Here is a 26,088-nt window from a genome sequence, read left to right on the forward strand (position 1 = left end):
CTGGGTAGCCAGGTCTGAACTAGGTCAGATCCTGGGGTTTTAGTAATTAAAGGAATAAAGGGAAAATGGATGCCACTGGACTGGTAGCCTTCTCTCTCACAGGGAGTTGCACTTGACATTTTATATATTTTGTTAGGACTGACTCATACATTCAAATTTGTAGAAACCAGTAAATTTGTAGGAACCAGTATGGCTTCAATTTATCAAATTATTTGGGTATTTCCTTTTATTGTCATAAGTGGAAACTGATGTGATTCAGGAAGTATATTTTTAAATTTTAAGGATATTTAAATCTATTTAAAGAATTACAGTTATTTTTATCAACCTAAAAATTAAATGTATCTGTAATATTCTAAATTACTTTTTTCTGTAATAAGAGCCTCCTGCCTCAGTGATAACCATCATGTGAAATACTGACTTTTATTTTCTGTCAGGAAATGTAAGTTTAAATCTCAGACATGTGTTGTTGTTTTGTTTTGTTTTTGTTTTTAATGTTTATTATTTACTTTTTGAGAGAGAGAGAGACAGAGCATAAGTGGGGAAGGGGCAGGGAGAGAGGGAGACACAGAATCCAAAGCAGGCTCCAGGCTCTGAGCTGTCAGCACAGAGCCTGCTTCAGTTCTCAAATTCACGAACTGCAGGATCATGACCTGAGCTGAAGTCGGATGCTGAACTGACTGAGCCACCCAGGCACCCCAAAAACTAGACGTGTTTATTGTCATGAAGGGGACATCTCCAACAAAGGAGTTGACTATAGCAACATGAAGATCATTCTGATGATTGAGATTTCTTTGTCATGATTCTCTCTTTGGAGTGTCTCTGTTTCTCTTCTGCCATTAGCCTTAACATGTAAAAATCTGTATTTGCTGTAACTAACATTTACTGCATATAGGTAATCCATGTTAACTATGCATAACAAGGCTGAAACTGACACCAACTCACTTCTTTACATTTAATTACCCTAAAGACTTGTAATTTTCAAACATCTACCAGCATAAACCCTTTTTTTCAAACAATTTTACTTCAAATTCCAATATAAAAAGGTTAAAGTAGAGTTGCATAGATTTATGTTATAAATTCAAATCTGTGACGTTTCCATCTCACAAAGTCAGCAAAAACAATGAAGCTGCCTTAAATGTACATTTGACATTGGTGGATAATAGAAGACCTAGCATAGTTTGATAAGCCTCAGTGACCATTTTGCTTCTATATTTTATTTGGGCTATAAAATATCAAGAAAATTCTGATTCTTAACATAAGTAGTTGAGAATGATGCCTTGTTTGTTTTAATATAGTTGACACACACTGTAAACATTAGTTTCAGGTGTACAGCATAGTGATTCAACTTCTCTATGCATTATGAAAAAATGGTAGCTGTTTAAAAGCCTATCTTATCTGCAAGTAAACTGACCCAAAACATAAAAAAAGGATTGATAGAAAAGTTTTGATTCATTGTTGAATCACCAACAAAATCTGTCACTTCTTCAAACTTTTTATAATCTACAAATCACCCAAGAAGCACCCAGAAGACTCCAATTTGGAATACGTGCTAAAACCCTTTGTATTATGATAAGCATGTAACAAAGGTATGAAGTAATTTGCTACCGTGCACAGCTCATCACTCTCCTGAGGAGGGACTGGCGCCAGCAGATGTGCTTGAGTTTGTAATTGATGGGCCCACATGTGTTAGAGTTGTGTGTTCACCTGCATAGGTATGATTCCTAAAACAAAAACCTGTGCAGAGCCACAACCTGACATGTTTACAGCAGCTTGACATGTACATCGATGGCAGGAACAGCTTTATTCCAACCAACAAAAAAAAAAATTGAGAATTTATAGTTTGGGGCCAGTTAAAATTTAGCACATGTGGTATATGTGATAGTGCTTGCTCCTTTTACTACTGTTTGTAAAAGAGTTAAATAGCTTAAAAAATGAAATTTGAATAAAACAGCATGGATCCCCTGAAACACCTTCTTGGAAACTAGCTAGAAATGCAGTGATATTGACTACTGACACAGGATACAAGGTAGTTCTGACTACAAAAGTCTGAGGGCAATTACGTCTGTTCCCTTGGAAAGCACCAAGATACTTATTTCGGTCATCTGTGATGTAACGATGGCTGGAAACTTGGGTGTGGTGGGCAGTTAAATATTCTTACTCAAAGAAAACCATAGGGAAAGAGTAAGGATTGCTGATTTTCACATACCTACTGAAGATCGTTCTTTCTTTGATTTAGACAGAATTTTTCTGCATTCACTTGAGCACATACTGTGCCACTTCACAGAGGCAGTTTCAAGCATCAGTTATCTTCATACTGAAGATGAATCCAAATAACAAGACAGTTATGACTAATGAAATGATGACAGTTCTATATTGGAACTAAACTACTTATGGGGAAAAATTAACACAAAAGAATCCTTTAGAATAATATTTAATGTTCTTGAAAACCTTCCCCCCAGTTTTTTTAATGCAAAGACATTCTCTGGGTCCATGAATATGACTCTTAGAAATTACTCTTTTTTTTTTTTAATGTTTTTATTTATTTTTGAGAGACAGCAGGGGAGGGGCAAAGAGAGAGGGAAACAATAGATCCACAGCAGGCTCTGTGCTGACAGCAGAGAGCCCAAGGTGGGACACAAACTCACAAACCATGAGATCATAGATTGAGCTGAAGTCAGATGGTTAACTGAGGCATCAGGTGTCCCATGAAATGACTTCTTGTAGGACTATTTGGTACATCATGACCAATCGCTTGTGAATGTCAACTAAATTCTAGTATATTTTTTTACTTCGCAGATACCATTTTTTGATATGGCTAAAGAAATAACTATCTATGTGAGGAAATTCCAATTTTGTTTTAAACTTGAGAAATATTACTGTAAGGTCTACACTTTGTGACCTGTATTTTTTATCGCTTCTCAGGTACCTTGCAGTTGCCGCTAGGTAGAATAGAACAAACAGGCTGCATTTGTGTTCTCTTTTTATTGTCAGTATTTCTTTTTCTCTTCCAATATTTCCCTTACGCTCTTTCCATGCTATGAAAAGACACTCCAGGTTGTTGCTGCATTGGATGGTAGCTGTCAGTAAAAAGAGCCAAAACCACTTTTCATCTCTAGACCACCCTATTGTGGAGTCTTTGGAAGCAACATCTTCAAACTAAATTTCAGAAAAGCAGAGAAATGTCTATGTCTCTGCCCACCTGCAGGGAGGGCGTTTCTGCTTTGTAGATGTTAACTGGTCTCAGGCAACTACACTAGGTAATCTTTGTGTCACGATTGCTAAATTGGCATCTGAAGGAATCTATCTGGCTAGAAGAAATTTGGGTAGGTCTGTTTGTTGGGTTTCTGTTTTTAAGAAAGTACACCTTCCTTACTACATTGAAGTACTGTTTTGAGAACTGAAGTATAGAGTAGCTTCGACTATGCCTTTATCGTTCTTTGCCTGAATGTCCATTGTGACCGTTTATGATACATTATTTGTTTTTGGCTTCTCATAGGAAGAGTATGAAGAACTGCTTCGTTATGCTATTGTGACTCCAAACATTGAGTCAAGAGCTTCACAGCCGTGTCATTCTAAAGGAGAAGTGGTGCCAGATGTTAGGATTCCTACTGTAGTAGATGATATTCTTCATAATCAAGGTTATGTATATTTTGAAAGATATTTCTTAATTTGTTATTGAGCTTATTAATGCCGTTGACTTAGAGTTCCAGAAATGCTTCTCCAGTGATTCTTTTCAATCACTCATGTGTATCACTATCATCTGGGAAGTGTTTTCCATTTTAATATGTTACTCTTGGCTCTTGTGCAACAGCTGGATATTTATATGAACTTTGTTTAAACTATTACATGAAAAATAAAATGAAAGCAAAAAAAATAAAATAAAATAAAATGAAAGCAACACTATAGCCATAGCATGCCTGTCAGTGGAGTAAATTGCATCTAATTGTTCTAGTAATTATATACCAGGATTATCTTGGAAACTAAATGGCCCAAGGCCCCAAATTAAAGATGCTCCATAGGTGGCCCTCAGAACCACTTAAGTTTGTGAACCATGTCCTAGGACTTTGTCGGCAGCATTTCTGTTAACGTGGAAGACTGTTTAAATTATCACCACAAAGGCGAACCCATTTTGGACTACGTCATTGACAGAATTGAGAGGTAATACAAGCCAGGATGTATGTTGATAGGTGAATGAAAGGTGGAGAAAGGAAGATAAAGCTCCTTTCACCTATCCATTCCTTATTCGGTAAAGTACAGGATCCCAAACAACTCGCTGTAAAATATTCCTTCAAAGGGCACAGAAAACCCTCCAAAGATAGGCCTGGTGATGGGTAGTTATCAACAGTAGGCATAACTCCAGGGATGTCTCCTTGAAGGCACATGAAACAGCCTACTCAGAATCAACAGGCTCCTGGGGTTCCGATAAGTTACAGCCCTAGTATTTTGTTCCTGTCTCTTGGTAGACATGGACTATCCACTGCTAGACTTCAGCATACTGCACTTGATCATCAGATAGGGCCAGAACCGTAAAATGCATATATTTACTTTACCACCACAATGTTTTACCCCGAAACATTTTCTGCCCAAATTTTAATTGATATTCAAGAGGCAGGGCCCCGGGGTTCATTCATTGTACATCAGTGATCTTGACCATGTCTTGATTACCCTGGGTACCTGAGCCTGTAGTTCCTGTTGAACACACCCAAAGGGCTGCATACTGTCTTACAAAATATGTAACTAGTCAATCCGTGTGTTCACCCTGTATGCCCCTCCCTTAAGGGGGTCACCAGACACTTGCTTCCTTGCTGTACTGTTGTTCCCAGTGACACAACATTGGAGTCCTCTCCTTGCCGTGGCTCTCCAACCTTTCAAGGTCATCACTTGGGATTTAAGACCCCTGTTCTTCTCTAGCATGGAAGATAGTATTTATTTGTTTATACTCTGCCTTTTCGAAAAAGGATTTGAGATCTAAGCATACAACATGCAGTGAATTTAGATATCTCGATTCACACGAAGATTGATAAGAATATGTAAGTTCATCATCCCATTCTTTCCTCTTGGTATTGCTGTTGCTTGATGTAAATGAGGTATGTTGAAGTTGCCAAAGTATATATAAGCCTTCCACACAGCCATTCTTGTGAGGTTTTCCCCCATTTTATTTCCACCGTGTATTGACCAGTGGTTCCTGAGCTGCAAGTGAGGGAACCATTGTCACTTTAGCTTGATGGCAGCAGGCCCCTGGAAATATCCAATGTAAGATTTCATAGCTTCTAAGTTCTAATGTCATTCATCCACTCAGTCTCTTAGTGTGAACTGAATGCTACAGTAGGCTGAATTCTCTTCCATCTATATTTGGTGGGTAAAATTGAGCTTATTAATGATATAGTTAAGACTTTGTTCTCTCAGTTTTGTCCTTCTCTTTGTTCTTTGGCTTAGTGTTCCTCTATCCCCAGCATGTTGTATTTTGCTGTTCTAAAATCCTATGTACTGCTACCCTCTTAAATTAAGTATGTGTGATTAGGCATTTGATATAAGAGTGGTTTGGTTCAATAAAAAAATTATTTTATTTTCAGCAGGAAATAGCCCTGTAGTAAAAGAAACAAGGATGGAAGTTGGAAAAGGATGTGATTTGAATATTTCAAGTCATTCAAAGACAGATGGTATGACTTTTCCTCAGTTTGTTTTTATTAACATACAACATTTTGTGGTTTGATGAATTTTATTTGTGTAGTAAGAGGAATCATTTCAGCATATTACTCATTGGCATGATTTTAAAATGCTGCTGTTGCTGATTTATTAACTAATACTATTTAAAATAATTTCCCAAAATTCTAAAATAGTACAATTAAGACAGGTTAATGTATTACAGTGTGTGGCATCCTTTCTTAAAACTGCTAGATTAGAGGGCAGTACTTTAAAAGATTTGATGGGAGTCAGCTAATTTGGCCAATTTCAATGTTTTCATGAACCAATGCATTCTTTCCCAACATTCAGGCATTTGTGTACCAACTTAGTGATTTTTGTCCTATCTTTATACCCCTTGTTCTGTCATTTTTTCTTTAGATATATTCATTTTTAGCGTAAATTCATTAGAAGAAAAACTTGTGTCATTACTGATTATAGAATAAAACTAATACACCCTTTATAAATAGAAAGCAATGGTAAAAATAAATGCAACTAACAATTAGTAAGTTTTGATTGAAGACTGCTGGTGATGTGTTCAGCCTGAAATCTGCTTTTCCTTGGTTGAAAGGAGAGATGAGCAAGTGTTACAGAGGTTATAAAAGCACACTAGCACCAGATTGAAGTGATTAAATAATTAAAATAGAACAGTCCTCTTGCTCTGTGATATAATGTTATTTAATGTATAGGCCATGTAAGCCACCCTACAAGAAATGCCTCTAACCTTTGGTTTGCTCACTTGTACATAAAAGGCTTGGGCGGTATAATACTTGGGGACCTTTCAAGTTCTTCAGTTATGTGATTCTCTTTTTCAAAAGGTGGATATATGTTTAAAAATTAAAAATCAGAGGAGTGCCTGGGTGGCTTAGTCGGTTAAGTGTCCAACTTTGGCTCAGGTCATGATCTCATGGTTCATGAGTTCGAGCCCCATGTCGCTCTCTGTGCTGACAGCTCAGAGCCTTGAGCCTGCTTTGGATTCTGTGTCTCCCTCTCTCTCTCTGCCCCTCCCTTGCTCATATTCTGTCTCAAAAATAAATAAATATTAAAATATTTTTTTTAAATAAGTAAAAATAAAAAATCGGAGTCTATTGCTTTTCCCGTGGGTGCAGATATTGTTGGTGAAATCTAGTGAAAGAGAACATTCACGTACTTTGTCACTCTGCTTTATTCTCTGGGTTTATTCTTCAGAGTATGGAGGCAGTGTTTCATAGTTGACTAGCCTGAACCATTTACTGAATAAATTTTTTATGTAAAACATATATATTAGAGTGTGATTTTCCCTTTTGCAAAGAGTTCTTGATTTACTTTCAAGTAACAAGTTCTACAGTAGATTTATCTGTTTGACTCATCTCATTGACCAAGGAAAAGAAGGCCTTTCAGTCTTGGTTATTAGGACCCTTGTAACAAAAGTGAGATATGTGAGAAATGATAAACCGTCTCTAATTCCAGCATACATGTGTGATAAAATAGTAATCTTTTCTGTTTTGTGCTTTTGAAAGGTAGATGCCTGTTCTGGCACTGGCTTTCACCCCTACATCTATCCTCCACCCCAGCCCACTACCCTCTACCATGTATATGGGCAGAGGATGGAAATTATATACATATATGTGTATACATATATAGACGTGTATGTTTTCACCTGTATGTTGAAGGCTAACAGTGTGCCTTACAACTGAGTATCTGTTAAAACTAAACTACTCTTTGTACTTACAGTGTTGAATTTTACTGGTGTTAAAACCCTCACCAGTGTGTTATATAAAGTAATAATGACCTATAGACAACCACTGGGACCTTGGTCCATTACTTAACTCTTTCTTTCAATCTCTCTCTCTCTCTCTCTCTCTCTCTCTCTCTCTCTCTTTTCTGAGAGAGAAAGAGAAGGGGATGGGTTGGAGAGGGGCAAAGGGAGAGAGAGAGAGAATCCCAAAAGGCTCCATGCTCAGTGCAGAGCCTAACATGGGACTTGATCCCACACCTCAGGATCATGACCTGAGCCAAAATCAAAAGTCAGGTGCTCAACTTGTAAAGTTGACAAGAGTCATGTGCTCTCTTTCTCTCAAAATAAATAAATAAACAACGCTAAAAAAAAAAAAAAAGTAAGTAAACTGAAAGGTTATTTCTCTGCATTTTCCTCTACTTCTGAAGGTCACTGACATCTCACCTTCCACTGGAATTTCTTACCATTTGGGTTATTCTCAATCTGGCCTGACCACAACAACTTTCCTCTATTCCAGGGTCATCACCAGTGTTGTCACCGAGGAAGCCTTCTCACCCAGTCATGGACTTTTTCAGTTCTAACCTCTTAGGTGACTCTTCCTCACCAGCATCTGTTTCTAGTCATGCAGATGCCCATGAAATTGTTGTGAGCGATTTTCTTATTTCTGATGAAAACCTTCAGAAGATGGAAAATGTACTTGATCTTTGGAGTTCAGGACTTAAGGTATTACAGTTGTTCAGTTACAGTTGTTTCATATGTAGTATAACAGTTTTGCTCTTGATTCCACTATTTCCTGTTCTTTTCTTTGAATCAAAAGATTTTGTGAAAAAAATCTCTAGTTTCCTTAGAAGATTAGTCCAGTGTTTTAAGTCTGTCCTTCTCAGTCTTTAATATCTGTACGCATCATCTGGGAATCCTGTTAAACCAGCTTGTCAGTTGGTCTTGATCAGGGCCCAAGATTATGCACTTCTAACAAGCTCCCAGGTGATGCTGCTAGATCAGAAACCATGTTTTGAATTAGCAAGGTTTTCAGTAGTTGCTGAATAGCTCTGTAGGTTCCACTGAACTTCTCGGGTGTTTTTTTTTTTTTTTTTTTTTTAATTTTTTTTTTTTTTTAACGTTTATTTATTTTTGAGACAGAGAGAGACAGAGCATTAACAGGGGAGGGTCAGAGAGAGGGAGACACAGAATCTGAAACAGGCTCCAGGCTCTGAGCGGTCAGCACAGAGCCCGACGCGGGGCTTGAACTCACGGACTGCGAGATCATGACCTGAGCTGAAGCCAGACGCTTAACCGACTGAGCCACCCAGGTGCCCCTCTCGGGTGTTTTTAAAGACTCAGCCTACGTGTGACAAAGATACCTATTGAATCCTTAACCATCTCATAGCTGTGACGAATGAAGATGTCTCCTTTTATATGTAACACAGCATCCAGTTTTAGCAACGTATATTCATTTTATAGCTGCTTATAGCAACCACCTTGTGTAACTGGTAAGTCTATAAAAGCTGGCTATTTTAGTGGTGGTATTGGCCTCTAAATAAAATAAGGTATTACAGAAATGGCAAATTTTTTTCTATTTAAAATATAATGGAAGGGTGCTGGGGTGGCTCAGTGTTAAGCCTCTGACTCTTGGTTTTGGCTCAGGTCATGATCTTGTGTTTTGTGAGTTCAAGCCCTGTATTGGGCTCTGCGCTGATAGTGTGGAGCCTGCCTTGGATTCTCTTTCTCTCTCTCTCTCCCTCTCTCTCTCTCTCTCTCCCCCCCTCTCTTTCTCTCTCCCTCTCTCTCTTCCCCTCCCCTGCTCTCTCTCTCTCTCTCTCAAAAGAAATACACTTTAAAAAATATATATACATATATATAATGGAGAAAATGACAGTTTTTCTGAAACATAGTTTGAGAAAACTGAATATTCACATATATGGTGAAATTAAAGTCCTGAGGGTTTTATGGCATTTTTATTTCTCTATTATTGGGAACCATAAATTCTAGAAATAATCTTTTAGTATAGTTTTTACCATTTTCCCCCTTGGAACAGGTTTCATATCTGTGTCATGGTGTAAGTGCTACCGCTAATCATGTAATGTGTTCTCTGTTCAGTTAAGCATATTGTTAGGCAGTTTTTTTGATAACATGATTATTTGGTATTTTTACTTATGTCATTCAGTAGGGGGAAAAGGGATCAGACTTAGCAATTTGTGGTAAGATGGCCTCTGTGATAAACGATTTGGGGAAAGAAAGCGTCAACCCCCCTGGTTTCCGTTATCCACCTCTATCTAAATAACTTCCCAGTCCCGTGGCTGAGCCAAGGCCATACTCTGACTTTCTGCCCTCCTTGATCTATCTTAATATGGACATTAAAGTCCTTGAATAAACCACGGAAGGACCAGAAATGTTTTCAAAGGACAGCAAGGTTTCATACAAAGTGACTTAAAGTAGGAAAAAAAAATCCATTTCCTTAGTATGGTGAATGTGACCTGAGAAGAGCCACAACTGTTGAACTTGCAAACGTTTTCATTAGTGGTTTTTATAAATAGCTCTTATGTTGATTGCTTGTACCGATTAGTTTTAATGTTTCTTAATTTCAGTGTAATTTTAAGAAGCAGTACTAAACACACTGCTTAATTGCTGGCATATTTATTTTTCAGACAAACATCATATCTGAACTAAGTAAATGGAGACTTAATTTTATTGACTGGCACCGAATGGAAATGAAAAAAGAGAAAGAAAAACACGAAGCACATTTAAAACAACTGTGCAACCAGATCAACAGTTTGAAGGAGCTGCAAAAAGCCTATGAAATCTCTATTGGGAGAAAAGATGAGGTCTTCACTTTTGTATTTCTTTTTAAGTGAGATGCGGTAAAAATCTTGCTAGGCATTAAATGCCAGGAACTGATTATTTAGGTCATACAAGATACAAAGGGAAGATTGCTTCAGAAACTGAAAAAATAGATACATAGGAATAAGATATATTCTTCCTCTTAAACATGCCAGCGTCTTGTCATTTAATCTTTGTCATCAGCTTCAGTGTGCTCGAAGTTTTAGAAGTGTGTGCTGAATGTGGGAACACTAATTTCTTTTCCCCGGTCTTTTTTTCCTAACTGCTCTTAAGAGAACATTGGGGAACCAGCATTACCCACATTTTAAACCATCTTTTTAGGGGTCATTTTAAGTATCTCACATTTTATCGATGCTATGTCTTTCTTCATTGATGATGTCTTTTTCGTTTTATTGATAGACATGGAGAACACTTTTTTTAAAGCTTTTTTTTTTTGATCTGTGATTTTGTTTTTAATTATCTTAAGCCTTATCACATAATTTACAAATTGGTGCTGATATTTCTCCTCTACTTTAACCCTTCTAACAAGTTGGCAAAAGCACCAATCATACATATATGGTAATTCCACAGTTGTATTTTTGAATAGCTGTTTAGAAGACATTCCTGAATTATAACTTAGTAAAGAATTCACAAGCCAAATCTGCCTCTATACCTTATCACACTCAATTTTAAAAGCATCTGACCTTACAGCTCATCTATAAGACATGAGAACTGTTAGTATTCTTTATTTAATACTATACATAAACCACACTAAAATGCCTTTCATTAAGCCAAAGGCAACATTTTAAATGGAGGGAATTTTAATTAAATCGGCATAGTTAAGACTAAAAAGATAAAGTGGACATTGCCAGCTTATCGTCAGCCCTTGCCTTTAACAGGCTAATAAACACAACTTGAATCACAGCTGAGTCTTGCTGTTCTGATACAGTGAAGGGATTTCCTCAGTATTTAAATATATTGATATAATCAGCCATATAAATCTAAATAAGTTTAAGTTTAGAGATGTAAGTTTAAAGATGGCATTTACCATCTCTGTGAAAAGCTGAACATGTAATCAATTCCAATCATATTTTTGAAAGGGGAAAACAATGACAGCACTTGCTGAACCAGAATTACTATCAAAGTTCAAAAAGCGAATCATACTCATTTAACCACAAGCTAATCTTACTTAATTTTTTTTTTTTTTTACTGTTTATTTTTGAGAGAGACAGAGACATAATGCGAGTGGTTAGGGGCAGAGGGAGAGGGAGACACAGAATCCAAAGCAGGCTCCAGGCTCCAGGCTCCGAGTTGTCAGCGCAGATCCTGACGCGGGGCTCGAACTCACAAGCTGTGAGATCATAACCTGAGCCGAAGTCGGACCTCAGCTGACTGAGCCACCCAGGCGCCCCACAAGCTAATCTTATTTAAATCAGGACTGTCCAAAAGAAATATTCTATCAACCATTCATGATCTGAATTCTGGTGTATACGATTTATTTAAATACGGGACACATAAAAAAAGTCATGAGACATTTTTGTTTTGTAATAAACAAGGCAACGGCCAACTATTGTTCCTTAGTAGCTTTTTAGAGATAAGCTATCAAGTCTGCTCTTTCCCCTGCCTTCTTAATGCCAGCGAAAGTCATTTTTGTTCCAGGGCTGTACTTCCTGGGATTCTCCAAATAGTCCATCAGTGTCTCCTCTCCCCAGGTGATGCCTTTGTTCTTGTTGGCATCCCTATAAGAAAATCCAGGGGCTTGACCTTTCCCCCAAATAAACCATGGCGATTTGGCCCAGTCTTGTGCTTGCCTCCCTTTTCCATGGTATGGCACTGGGTGCACTTCTGAACAAAATCTCCTTGCTCTTCTCAATATCACCCATTTTTAAATCGCTCTTAGGTCGCACGTGAAATGAAGGTACCCACTCACAAGCCGGATGTCCAACTCTCTCTAAAGCTTATTTATTTATTTTGAGAGGGGAGGGGCGGGCAGAGAGAGAATCCCAAGCCGTCTCCATGCTGTCAGTGCAGAGCCCTGCTCTGGGTTTGAACTCATGAACTGTGAGATCATGACCTGAGCAGAAACTTAAGAGTCAGACACTTAACTGACTGAGCCACCCAAGTGCCCTGAGAATACTTTTTATTTCACTTTCCATTAGCCTCTTAAGAACGAGAGAGTAAGGTTCACGTCTGTGCTAATTCCACACAGCAGACTGTGCAGTAAATCCATGGCTCCCCCCGGGAGGATGTTAGCTTTCAGAGGCGACAGCTCAGCTCCTGGTCTGCAGATGCAGCACTGTTTTAATGAACTAGATAAAGACTGTATATTTTTTTAAATATACATTTCTTTTGATGTTCAGGGTATGATATAAAATCAAACATTTTATATAGTTTACTTTTTTGAAACCCTAGATACTAATGTCACTCATTTTCTCTCTTGGCCTCAAAACTCTATCCTGAGGTTTTAAAATATTTGAAACTTATTTTTTTTTTATTTCAAAGTATCACACATAAAAGAGTATACATATGTGTCCAGTTTTTGAAAATGAATAAGATGAACAGTCTGTGCCTTTTAACAGAAATGTATGCCCTTTTCCACTTTTGAAAATTATTTAAAGAAGAACCAGAATAAATGTCTCTCAATAAATATGCCTAATTTACTAAATCTCACTTTAATGTGGCCAATTTAAAATATATATTTCAATCACTCATTTCTTTATAAGAAAGAATATTAGGTTTTAAAAACATTTCGTAGATTTATTTAAAAAAGAACGAGAATAGCATCACTGAAGAAGTACATTATGGTATAACTCTTGTTTGCTTTTATGAGTTTGTTGAATCCAGAAAATCCTTAAACAGTTAGTGAGCAACTTCTAACCCAAGGTTATTAAAGGTACTTAAGGGACCAGAAAGATGTTTAAAAACTGGTCCCTACCCTCAGATGTAGTGCACAAAGCCTTTCTGTGTATGTGGCAAAATTTTCAAATGTGTAGTCATCTTTCTTGAATTAAATGTCAATGACTATTAATTTTATATACATAAACTTTTTTTGTGATTATCAAGATACAAATAATGAAGGCTTTTCTTTCTTTCCTCTTTTGCTCTCCTTCATTCATTGATATGTAGTGCATTCAGGTGGACAAGCTTTTTGGTGTTTTTAAAGATAATAATGAGGTTAATTAGATGAATGTAGTAGTGCTCCACAGGTATTCTTTTGAGCACTTTTTGATATATGTGAATGTCACTTTACCAATTATTGTGACATTACAATAATTGTGTTAATTGCTATTTACAGGTGATTTCTAGCTTGTCTCATGCCATAGGCAAGCAAAAGGAAAGGATAGAGCTGATGAGAACATTCTTCCACTGGCGAATTGGCCATGTTAAATCCAGACAGGATGTAAGTATAAAAACAAAACAATAACTGACAGATACTAGACTTCTGAACTCAAAAGGGTTTAGGATCACATTTTGGAGCTCCTGTTAAAGTCAAAGAAAGATTTGTTTTCTAATAAATCAAAATGAATTTACAATTTAATGTTGCCTAGATTTTAAAGGAATTTGATTTTGCTGTATTTTGGAAAAAAATACCTCATATTTTATAGACCTGTTGATCTATCATCTGCTTCACAGTAAGTAAGGATCATAACTGACTTACAAATGCCCTTGTCACGGAACCCTTTTAACAAATTTAAATTCAGATGTGATTGTGTGGAGAAGGAATTGATAATGTCTAACATATCGTATGCTTCTTATATTGTTTCTGCTTCACACATACCTGAATGTATCCATATAGTCTCTTCATAAAGAGGCACTACTGTATTGATATATTATAAAACTGTATGATCGTTTGTTTTGTAGACTTGACTTAGAGTGAGAATCAAAGAAAGCCATGTCTGTGTAGCTTTTTAGAAATTATCTTTAGTTTGTTTATAATTTAACTGTGATTGTCTTTATTTTAGTTAAGTAAGAGTTGAATCAGTATAGCAGAGTAAATATAAACTGAGAGCGAGTAATAAATTATTGTATCAGAAGTGGAAAAGATGAGAGGATATGTATATCCCACAAGAAGACAGTATAGAGACTCAAGAGTATAGGGGATAGATGCGTTGTGTGTGTGTGTGTGTGTGTGTGTGTGTGTGTGTGTGTGTGTGTATTTGATGTTTATGTGAGCCATGGAATGATCTCTCTGCATTTAGTTCTGAATACTTAAAGAAAAGGCTATTACTATCGTGGAACAGGATTTCTCCTTGAAGAATAATTCCTAGTGCTTTCATTTTTTTTTATGAATCCCAATAGATTGAATCTACATTATCATAGAGAAAAGAGCTATTTAATGAGTATGCCGTATTTTGAAACTTATTTACCAACTGACATAATCAGAATATATTATGTTTAAATGTTAGTGGACACAGTGGAGGCTGCCGTCAGTTTGTTTTTTTTTTTTAATATATGACATTTATTGTCAAATTGGTTTCCATACAACACCCAGTGCTCATCCCAAAAGATGCCCTCTTCAATACCCATCACCTACCCTCCCCTCCCTCCCACCCCCCATCAACCCTCAGTTTGTTCTCAGTTTTTAAGAGTCTCTTATGCTTTGGCTCTCTCCCACTCTAATCTCTTTTTTTTTTTTTTCCTTCCCCTCCACCATGGGTTTCTGTTAAGTTTCTCAGGATCCACATAAGAGTGAACACATATGGTATCTGTCTTTCTCTGTATGGCTTATTTCACTTAGCATCACACTCTCCAGTTCCATCCACGTTGCTACAAAGGGCCATATTTCATTCTTTCTCATTGCCACGTAGTACTCCATTATGTATGTAAACCACAATTTCTTTATCCATTCGTCAGTTGATGGACATTTAGGCTCTTTCCATAATTTGGCTATTGTTGAGAGTGCTGCTATAAACATTGGGGTACAAGTGCCCCTATGTCTCAGTACTCCTGTATCCCTTGGGTAAATTCCTAGCAGTGCTACTCTGCTGGGTCATAGAGTAGGTCTATTTTTAATTTTTGAGGAACCTCCACACTGTTTTCCAGAGTGGCTATACCAGTTTGCATTCCCACCAACAGCACAAGAGGGTTCCTGTTTCTCCGCATCCTCTCCAGCATCTGTAGTCTCCTGATTTGTTCATTTTGGCCACTCTGACTGGCGTGAGGTGATATCTGAGTGTGGTTTTGATTTGTATTTCCCTGATGAGGAGCGAGGTTGAGCGTCTTTTCATGTGCCTGTTGGCTATCTGGATGTCTTCTTTAGAGAAGTGTCTATTCATGTTTTCTGCCCATTTCTTCACTGGATTATTTGTTTTTCGGGTGTGGAGTTTGGTGAGCTCTTTATAGATTTTGGATACTAGCCCTTTGTCCGATATGTCATTTACAAATATCTTTTCCCATTCCGTTTGTTGCCTTTTAGTTTTGTTGATTGTTTCCTTGGCTGTGCAGAAGGTTTTATCTTCATGAGGTCCCAATAGTTCATTTTTGCTTTTAATTCCCTTGCCTTTGGGGATGTGTCAAGTAAGAAATTGCTGCGGCCGAGGTCAGAGAGGTCTTTCCCTGCTTTCTCCTCTAGGGTTTTGATGGTTTCCTGTCTCACATTCAGGTCCTTTATCCATTTTGAGTTTATTTTTGTGAATGGTGTAAGAAAGTGGTCTAGTTTCATTCTTCTGCATGTTGCTGTCCAGTTCTCCCAGCACCATTTGTTAAAGAGACTGTCTTTTTTCCATTGGATATTCTTTCCTGCTTTGTGAAAGATTAGTCGGCCCTACTTTTGTGGGTCTAATTCTGGGGTTTCTATTCTATTCCATTGGTCTATGTGTCTGTTTTTGTGCCAATACCATGCTGTCTTGATGATGACAGCTTTGTAGTAGAGGCTAAAGTCTGGGATTGTGATGCCTCCTGCTTGGTCTTCTTCTTCAAAGTTACTTTGGCTATTCGGGGCCTTTTGTGGTTCCATATGAATTTTAGGATTGCTTGTTCTAGCTTCGAGAAGAATGCTGGTGCAATTTTGATTGGGATTGCATTGAATGTGTAGATAGCTTTGGGTAGTATTGACATTTTGACAATATTCATTCTTCCAGTCCATGAGCAGGGAATGTCTTTCCATTTCTTTATATCTTCTTCAATTACCTTCATAAGCTTTCAATAGTTTTCAGCATACAGATCTTTTACATCTTTGGTTAGACTTATTCCTAGGTATTTTATGCTTCTTGGTGCAATTGTGAATGGGATCAGTTTCTTTGTCTTTCTGTTGCTTCATTATTAGTATATAAGAATGCACCTGATTTCTGTATATTGATTTTGTATCCTGCAACTTTGCTGAATTCATGTATCAGTTCTAGCAGACTTTTGGTGGAGTCTATCGGATTTTCCATGTATAATATCATGTCATCTGCAAAAAGTGAAAGCTTGACTTCATCTTTGCCAATTTTGATGCCTTTGATTTCCTTTTGTTGTCTGATTGCTGATGCTAGCACTTCCAACACTATGTTAAACAACAGCAGTGAGAGCGGACATCCCCGTCGTGTTCCTGATCTCAGGGGGAAAGCTCTCAGTTTTTTCCCATTGAGGATGATATTAGCTATGGGCTTTTCATAAATGGCTTTTATGATGTTTAAGTATGTTCCTTCTATCTCGACTTTCTCGAGGGTTTTTACTAAGAAAGGATGCTGAATTTTGTCAAATGCTTTTTCTGCATCGATTGACAGGATCATGTGGTTCTTATCTTTTCTTTTATTAATGTGATGTATCACGTTGATTGATTTGCGAATGTTGAACCAGCCCCGCATCCCAGGAATGAATCCCACTTGATCATGGTGAATAATTCTTTTTATAAGCTGTTGAATTCGATTTGCTAGTATCTTATTGAGAATTTTTGCATCCATATTCATCAGGGATATTGGCCTGTAGTTCTCTTTTTTTACTGGGTCTCTGTCTGGTTTAGGAATCAAAGTAATACTGGCTTCATAGAATGAGTCTGGACGTTTTCCTTCCCTTTCTATTTCTTGGAATAGCTTGAGAAGGACAGGTATCACCTCTGCTTTTTTTTTTTTTTTTTTAACGTTTTATTTATTTTTGAGACAGGGAGAGACAGAGCATGAACAGGGGAGGGTCAGAGAGAGGGAGACACAGAATCTGAAACAGGCTCCAGGCTCTGAGCTGTCAGCCCAGAGCCCGACACGGGGCTCGAACTCACGGACCGCGAGATCATGACCCGAGCCGAAGTCGGCCGCCTAACAGACTGAGCCACCCAGGCGCCCCTCATCTCTGCTTTAAATGTCTGGTAGAATTCCCCAGGGAAGCCATCTGGTCCTGGACTCTTATTTGTTGGGAGATTTTTGATAACCGATTCAATTTCTTCACTGGTTATGGGTCTGTTCAAGCTTTCTGTTTCCTCCTGATTGAGTTTTGGAAGAGTGTGGGTGTTTAGGAATTTGTCCATTTCTTCCAGGTTGTCCAGTTTGTTGGCATATAATTTTTCATAGTATTCCCTGATAATTGCTTGTATTTCTGAGGGATTGGTTGTAATAATTCCATTTTCATTCATGATTTTATCTATTTGGGTCATCTCCCTTTTCTTTTTGAGAAGCCTGGCTAGAGGTTTGTCAATTTTGTTTATTTTTTCAAAAAACCAACTCTTGGTTTCGTTGATCTGCTCTACAGTTTTTTTAGATTCTATATTGTTTATTTCTGCTCTGATCTTTACTATTTCTCTTCTTCTGCTGGGTTTAGGCTGCCTTTGCTGCTCTGCTTCTATTTCCTTTAGGTGTGCTGTTAGATTTTGTATTTGGGATTTTTCTTGTTTCTTGAGATAGGCCTGGATTGCCGTGTATTTTCCTCTCAGGACTGCCTTCGCTGCATCCCAAAGTGTTTGGATTGTTGTATTTTCACTATCGTTTGTTTCCATATATTTTCTGCCATCAGTTTTTGAGTAGCTTTTTCAATTAAAAAAAATTGAAAATTGGAACTATTTCTTCAAAAGAATTTAAATTAGTTGATGCAGGAAGAATGGTATATGTTTCTATTTAGATCTGCTTGGCCCTGTGTATGATGGCAAAGGGTGTAAATTAGTCTTGCTTCAGGTGGTGGCCACCAGGCTGAAGAGAGAGCATTAGCACCTGAAATCACAGCCACCACCCTTTCTGTCTTGCAGCCACTCTCTGTTCTTCTCTTAGGCCTACATTCAGCTAAATGGTCCTACAGATTCATAACTCTAGTAACGGCAGATTATTCCTTTTCTTTCATTTGCGCTTTATTTATTTTTTTCCTCCTAACTTGAGTAGTTGCATAAAGCATTGATACAAGGATTGGAGGTTAGGTTCTGAAATGAGGCGAGGCTGGTTTTTCCCTTTCTATGAAAGCTGTGTGACATGGGCCGGTTCCTTAACCTCTCTCAGCCTGTTCTCCTGTCTGCACATGAGAAAAATATGATTACACAGGATTAAATGATAACATGTACACTGCTTACCACTGTGTTACATTATGTTTTTTAATATCATCGCCTATATATTTACCAGCCTACCGTGTTTTTGAGGTTGTATATTACTTTCATTTAGGTCTATGAAGGCAAACTAGCTGACCAGTACTTCCAGAGAACTTTACTGAAGAAAGTCTGGAAAGGCTGGCGATCCATAGTACAGAAGCAATGGAAAGATGTGGTGGAACGAGCTTGTCAAGCAAGAGCAGAAGAAGTTTGCGTCCAGATTTCCAACGATTATGAAACCAAAGTTGCTGCGGTAAACTTTTTTGTGTATACCTTCACTTTCTTTCAGTAAAAATAAAAAGGTGGATAGCATCACTCACTATTCGTTTATAGTTAGCCAGAGTGACCCATTTCTCCAGTTCCATTTAATGTCACGTAGGTTCAAATGAGACTCCTGGGAAAGAACAACACTATTAAGTCAGACCTACAGATTTATTTACTCTGATCTAGGAACTCGTGTTTGATCTCGTGTATGTACATTTCCCTTGGAAACATAAATCACCCATAGACCCTTACATTTCTAAGAACGCGTACTCTTAGGCTTCTTCATTTGGCCTTTTTGAGCTGAAAATAAAGACTCAAAAGAAAAATGTTTATCCTTGTGCTAATTTAAGCAAATTGTGTTCCTATAAGGTTGATATAAAGCTGTTGTATATAAACTGAAGTTATTTTCCCATTGACTTTTATTTATAAAATAAACATTGTTTCCAAGGGAAAATATTTGAGACCCAAAATGAAGTTAATCCCTAGTGAAGAATGCGGTAGGCATCTTGAAATCACATAGTTACAGAAAAACCTTTTTTCGTCATCATAGTACTAAGTTCTTAATGTTAAAAATAAGTTTCGTTGTACCAATAATTTTCTGCAATTCAAAATAACATACAAAAAAAAAATGCAGTCCCTTCAGATTTGGTCGATGGGAAAGAGTGTTTTACCTAATGTCACTTTGCACTTTAAGTTCTCTAAATGACATTTAGAGAAAGGAAGGAAGGAAGGGAGGAAATTCTGTTAATATTGCATTTAGGTATTTTTTTCTGAAGAGGTGAGAGTTTGTGGCTCTTCATGTATTTTGGGTATTATTCTGCATGAATGTTTTATGGTAAGAAATGACATATCTTTATAAGTAAAACACATCAGCACCCTTTGGTGGGACTGGTATGAAATTTTCCTTGTTTGAACCTCCATCTTACAGTTAGGAATGAGGTAAGATGCACCTTTTAAAATAAATTGAGATGCATAGCGGAAGAGGTGTGCGGTAAAGTGTTTTTAGTGTTTGACACAAAAGTGACTTCACAGCTCAACAAGATGGCCACACCGGCAGCGCCAGCCCCACAGCCTCAGCGCCGCTTCTGGCTCCAACACCAGCTCCAGCCTCCTCCTCATACCCGGCAGCTGCATTGGCTAGGACCATGGGCTCTAGGCCAGACCCCAGCACAGACCCAGTGTGGTCACTGCCTGGTCCTGCCCTGTCAGGCCCCCACCCCAGCAGCCGTGCGGTTGGGCTCCACCTGGTCATTTGGCCTCTGTTGCGGACAGCCACAAGACACTCAGTGAAGGTGCTGCCCAAGTTATTGGGACCCTGCTGGGACCTGTTGACTGGCATTCAGTGGAAGTCACAAACTGCCTTTTAGTGCTGCACAGTGAGTCAGAAGATGAGGTGGCTGTTGACATGGCATTCACTAAGCACATGTGTGAATTACCAAGAAAGTCTCTCCAGATGAGCTCATCCTGGGCTGGTACGCCACAGGCCATGACTTCATAAAGCATTCTGTGCCTATTCAGGAATACTACAGCCCTGAAGCTCCCAACCCCATTCACCTCAGGAATGGCTACCTATGTCGGCACTTTAATGGGTGTCCCTGGGGGGGTGTCCACACCTCTGACAGTGAACTATGCATATTCTGACACTGAACACATCGCAGTTGACCAGATCACGAAGACCTGTTTTAGCCCCAACCCAGTGATCAGACTCTCAAGCAACTTGCAGCAAGTAGGAGGGGCATCGGCTGGCATCTAGGATGCCCTGAGCACAGTGTTGTGGTATGCAGAGGACGTGCTGTGTGGAAAGCCGTCAGCTGACGATACTGTGGGCCGCTTCTTAATGAATCTGGTTAACCAAGTACCCAAGATAGTTCCTGATAACTTTGAGACCATGCTCAACAGCAACATCTGCATCCTGCTAATGGTGACCTGCCTGGCCAATCTCACACAGTCACAGATTGCCGTGAGAAACCTTTAAACCTGTCAGCGGGCCCCAAGCAGCACTCCTGCCAGTCTGGGCCCCCCTAGGACTCAGAATGGAATGAAGTAGAATGGTTTCCTTATAGTCTGAGTCATACGGAGTCTGTCAACTGCTTGTGACTTTAAATAAACATAGCTTACTCTTTTGTAAAAAACAAAAAACAAAAAACACTTCACAGTATAAGGCTGTTTTTTGAACAGTAAATAATATCCTTCCTTGTATCTCAAATCTTTTTCTTCTTTTTAAAAATTCCCCTTATTTAGTTATCTGGAGCTTTGGAAAATGCAAAAGCTGAGATCCAAAGAATGCAGCATGAAAAAGAGCATTTTGAAGATTCCATGAAGAAAGCTTTCATGAGGGGGGTGTGTGCATTAAATCTCGAAGCTATGACTATATTTCAAAACAAAGGCGATACAGGTTAGTATTTAAGGTTCTCTGTCTACTTTGAAAAGGATTTGAGGATATTTCAGTGATTGGTGTGGTCTGTAATAATTTTCTGCAAAGAATAGGCCTTGACCAGGTACTGGTATTTTTTTTAATTGTTTTTATTTTTTTAGATTTTTTAAATAAAATTTTTAAAGTTTATTTATTTTGAGAGAGAGAGAGAGAGAGTGAGCATGAGTGGGGTAGGGGCAGAGAGAGAGAGAGAGAGAGAGAGAATCCCAAGCAGGCTCTGCACTGTCAGCATGGAGCCCCATGTGGGGCTCGAACTCACGAACTTTGACATTATGACCTGAGCCGAAATCAAGAGTCGGACACTTAACTGACTGAGCCACCCAGGTGCCCCCAGGTATGGGTAGTTTTAACTTCATGGTATCATAATCTGCCATAAAAATCACTTAGTCTTGGTTACTTATGGTATCTTAGATATGATCAAGTAAACAGTCAACTCTTAAGTGTTTAGGGTCAATGTTAAAATGATGTTTTGAATGTATAACATTATTTTAAGGCTCTTTTAACTAATAATTGCAGTACCTTTAAGTACAAAATTTGTATTTGTTGATCAAATAGCCAAATTCTTTGGACTATTTTGTTGATGAAATATTTATCTAGTCATGGTGTCCCATTTTAAATATTGCTTGTCTTTGGGGTGCCTGAGTGGCTTAGGAGGTTGAGTGTCTGACTTCAGCTCAGGTCACGATCTCATGGCTTGTGAGTTCGAGCCCCCATCGGACTTTGTGCTGACTTCTCAGAGCCTGGAGCCTGCTTTGGATTCTGTGTCTCTGTCTCTGCCCCTTCCCTGCTCATGCTCATGCTCCTGCTCTGTCTCTGTCTGTCTGTCTGTCTCTCTGTCTCTCAAAAATAAACATTAAAAAAAATTTTTTTAAATTGCTTGTCTTCAATTTAAGAGATGCCTCAACTGAAACTGAAATATAAATATAGGCCTATCTACAGAAGTCAAGTAAAATAATTTTATTTTAAGAAAAGTCCATGTGTTGGCTGGAATCTGTGTGGATTGTGTCATTGTTTTTTCAGCATGGCTTAGAAAAGCAAATCACACGAATCCTTTGTCACCAATTTGCACTGAGGCCTATTTTCCTTATTGGGTTTTAGTTTTCTTCTCTGAACAAAGAAGATAATATAAATCTTCCCTACCTGTTAACAAAGGATTCTTGAGGAAATGCAGTGAAATATAATTGAAAGCTCTTTAAAAGACAAAAAATACTTTGACATGTAAGATGATAAGTAATGGCATAATTACTGTAGTCTGAAGTCAGCCTGTTTTATGTAAGTACATGAACATTTTTTGCAGCATTTCTTCACATTAAATCCTATTTGAGACTCACACTTTATGAGACAGTTTCATTTTGTAACACCATTAATATTCCAGTCCAGTGAATAACTTTTCTGTGGTTGTCATAACCTTAATTTTCAGGCATCATCAAACATTTATTATGCAAATTGTTCATGTTGTGGATGCTAGGAAGTTAAGGCAGATAACTTTTTTCTGAAGCAGTCATGGTCTGTGGCCCACTTGCAGGTTCAAAACTTAGAATCCTAGAATCTCAAGGCTGACTAGTTTATCTTGCTAATATCCAAAAGAATTGATTTTTCCAGTATGGTCTTTCAATTCAGTGTCAACACTAAAAACAAACTCACCACCACCACCAGTTGTCATTATTAGTAAGTTGTGTGTATTAAATTGAAGAATTTAATTACCTACTTATAACAGATCCTAGGTTTCACAAGTGACAAATTTTATCATTAGAACTTCCTATATTCAGGGGCACCTGGGTGGCTCAGTCGGTGAAGCGTCCAACTTTAACGCATGTCATGATCTCGCCGTTTATGAGTTCAAGCCCCACATCAGGCTCTGTGCTGACAGCCCAGAGCCTGGAGCCCACTTCGGATTCTGTGTCTCCTTCTCTCTCTGCCCCTCCCCCACTCATGCTCTGTCTCTCTTTGTCTCTGAAAATAATAAACATTTTTAAAAAATGAAAAAAAAAAAAGAACTTCCTACATTCAATTATAAGAGACCTCTTTCTCATAACCTATGTAAGCAGGTTATGAATTGACTGCTTTTTACCACCTTTAATAAATTTACCATCTTAAATTTTAAATTCAAATACAGCTTTGTCTCCTACAGGCAAATATCCACAACAGGATTTGGAGAAAATGTATTCTGATAATTACACAACATGATTTGTTTTGCCCCTGTTGCTTTTAAATCGCCTTTTATCCACAACTAATGCCAAGTTCTGGGATCTCAACTGTTTTGAGTGGCCTGGTGCTTTGTTGATCATCACAATGGGGGATAAAATTGACAGGAATAGTGAGATACACACTAGCAATAGTGTTGGTGGAGCTCCCAAAGGCAGAAGTTCAGTGTAACCTCATGCTGGATTTGCTCTGTGATGTGTAATTTTCTGGCATTTTATTAACAGGTTTAAAAAATTTTTAATTCTCACTAGGGAAAAAAATACTTTTGGCCCCATTTCTTCCCCTAAAACAACTGTTGTTTATAATGCACTGTTCCTGAGGCATCTGGGTCGCTCAGTCAGTTGAGTATACAACTCTTGATTTCAGCTGAGGTCATGATCCCACGGGCCTGGGATCGATTCCCGCATCAGCTCCACGCTGAGCATGGAGCCTGCTTGGGATCCTTTCTTTTCCCCACTCTCTCTGCCCCTACCCCGCCCGTGTGCACCCTCTGTCTCTCAAAATAAGTAAACATTAAAGAAAATAATGCAGTATTCCTGACGTACCTATCTTGTCATAGCAAAATACTGTTTTTTTTTATGTCTCCCGACTCTGCTGTCCATGATCTAAGTGCATCTCATGCTGTGCAGTATCCTATATCTTAAAGGTTGGAAATTAGAAGTTTTATGAAGAAGGCAAAATATGACCACAAAAATGACCCTTTAAAATGATACCGGCCAAATATTAAAGCAATTTTGGGAACAGTAGAAAAATCCTTTACAGATGAAAAAACTTATCCCAGTTAAAGCGAGAATAATTATTAAACTTACAGCGATTGACCAAAATGGAACTGCATAAATCAGCCCACATTAACAAGTTAGTCAGCTACCTCTATTCCAGGGAATATCATTGTGAGACCTGACGTTTGTACTGGTTCCGCAGATCAGAAGTCTTCCACCCACCTAAAAAGACACAGTCTGAATTACTTACTGTCAAAAACATGTTAAAACTATGTTTTGTTTTTAAAACAAAATGGTGCTTTTACACTGAGTTAGTCCCTCTCATCAGAGGATTTCAAAGGACATGTCCCTTAGAATCCTAATTAAACTTCATTAATGAGGTGCTATTACTCTGTTTTATATAAAGATAGCCTAAGAGAAGGACTTACACAGAGAAGTCTCTGGATGGAAAGTGGACATCGAAAACCATTTAAACATAGGGGTCTAGAGGTTTAGAGTCTGAGTGGCTCATTCTGAGTGGCTCAGACGCCTGAGTGGCTAGGCATCCGACTTCAGCTCGGGTCATGGTCTCACAGTTCGTGAGTTGGAACCCCACATCGGGCGCTTGGGTGGCTCAGTCAGTTAAACATCTGACTCTTGATTTTGGCTCATGTCATGATTTCATGGTTCGTGGGTTCAAGCCCTGTGTAGGGCTCTGTGCTGACAGTGCAGAGCCTCCTCGGGATTCTCTCTCCCTCTCTCTGTCCCTCCCTGACTCTCTCTCTCTTTCAAAAAAAAAAAAAAAAAAAGGCAGGGGCACCTTGATGGCTCAGTCAGTTGAGTGTACAGATTTGGCTCAGGTCATGATCTCATGGTTCCTGGGTTCAAGCCCCACGTCTGACTCTGTGGTGACAGCTCAGAGCCTGGAGCCTTCTTCTGATTCTGTCTCCTTCTCTCTCTCCCCTCCCCGGCTCAAGCTCTCTCTCTAAAACATTAAAAAACAAACAAACAAACAAAAAACACATGGGCGTCTATAATGCCCTGTGTTCACACATTCTCAATTGTCTCAGTGAATGAATTTCCAAACCCTCAACCCTGGTGTTAGATGCCTCATACATACAATCTTTACTGGAAATGTTAACTAAATTCTAATATTGGGGAGAAAAATATAAAATTTGAAGAAACCCTTTGCCCTAGCTTCTGGAAGCTGATGTTACTCACTCCTTTGATCTAAGGGTAAGGTTCATTTTTGAGAAATCATTATGTAGAATATCAGTAAAATTAGTTAAGTGTACAAATATATTTTTAATTCATGATTTATATAAATCTCTTTGGAAGAATCAATTGTGTTTACAATGTTAAAGTAAAAATTTTAGTGTTACTTATTGATTTATTATTTTTTGCTGAAAAATCAAATTTAAAACATTGAATTTTAGGGTACCTGGGTAGCTCTGGTTGAGCGACTGACTCTTGATTTCGGCTCAGGTCATGATCTCACAGTCTGTGAGTTTGAGCCCCACATGGGGCTCCACGCTGACCGTGCAGAGCCTGCTTGGGATTCTCTCTCTCAAAATAAATAAATAAACTTAAAAAAAAAAATACATTGATTTTGTTTGGATAGTAGCAATAAATGGAAATAAAAGGGTATAGTGTTATCAGAAAACAATTCTGAAGATCTAAATACGAGGCCATTTATCAGGACGGTTGTATGAAATAATGCAGAAGGACATAAATAATATGGTCACATATTATTATGATGGCTGTTTTGGCAATATACTTTACTCATCTG

At 38.2% G+C, this 26,088-nt stretch overlaps 1 protein-coding gene and 1 pseudogene across 5 annotated transcripts in view; one reads left to right on the top strand and one right to left on the bottom strand.

Annotated features, from left to right (window-relative positions):
* The window catches only part of POC5 (POC5 centriolar protein), a 45,261-nt gene that overhangs the window by 8,684 nt on the left and 10,489 nt on the right, over positions 1-26,088 (top strand). For 2 of the 5 annotated variants that reach the window (XM_058729397.1, XM_058729388.1), the window contains 7 exons: positions 3,497-3,638; positions 5,574-5,660; positions 7,917-8,122; positions 10,045-10,221; positions 13,512-13,616; positions 18,772-18,951; positions 21,204-21,357. In XM_058729397.1, coding sequence (XP_058585380.1) covers positions 3,497-3,638; positions 5,574-5,660; positions 7,917-8,122; positions 10,045-10,221; positions 13,512-13,616; positions 18,772-18,951; positions 21,204-21,357 — 1,051 coding nt within the window. The remainder of the gene's footprint in view (positions 1-3,496; positions 3,639-5,573; positions 5,661-7,916; positions 8,123-10,044; positions 10,222-13,511; positions 13,617-18,771; positions 18,952-21,203; positions 21,358-26,088) is intronic. The other 3 variants (XM_058729404.1, XM_058729414.1, XM_058729423.1) reach the window with 3 other exon arrangements.
* On the bottom strand, positions 11,784-12,099 carry LOC131489109 (cytochrome c-like; annotated as a pseudogene).

The sequence above is a fragment of the Neofelis nebulosa genome, chromosome 1 (assembly GCF_028018385.1).
Source record: "Neofelis nebulosa isolate mNeoNeb1 chromosome 1, mNeoNeb1.pri, whole genome shotgun sequence".
Taxonomy (NCBI): Eukaryota; Metazoa; Chordata; class Mammalia; order Carnivora; family Felidae; genus Neofelis; species Neofelis nebulosa.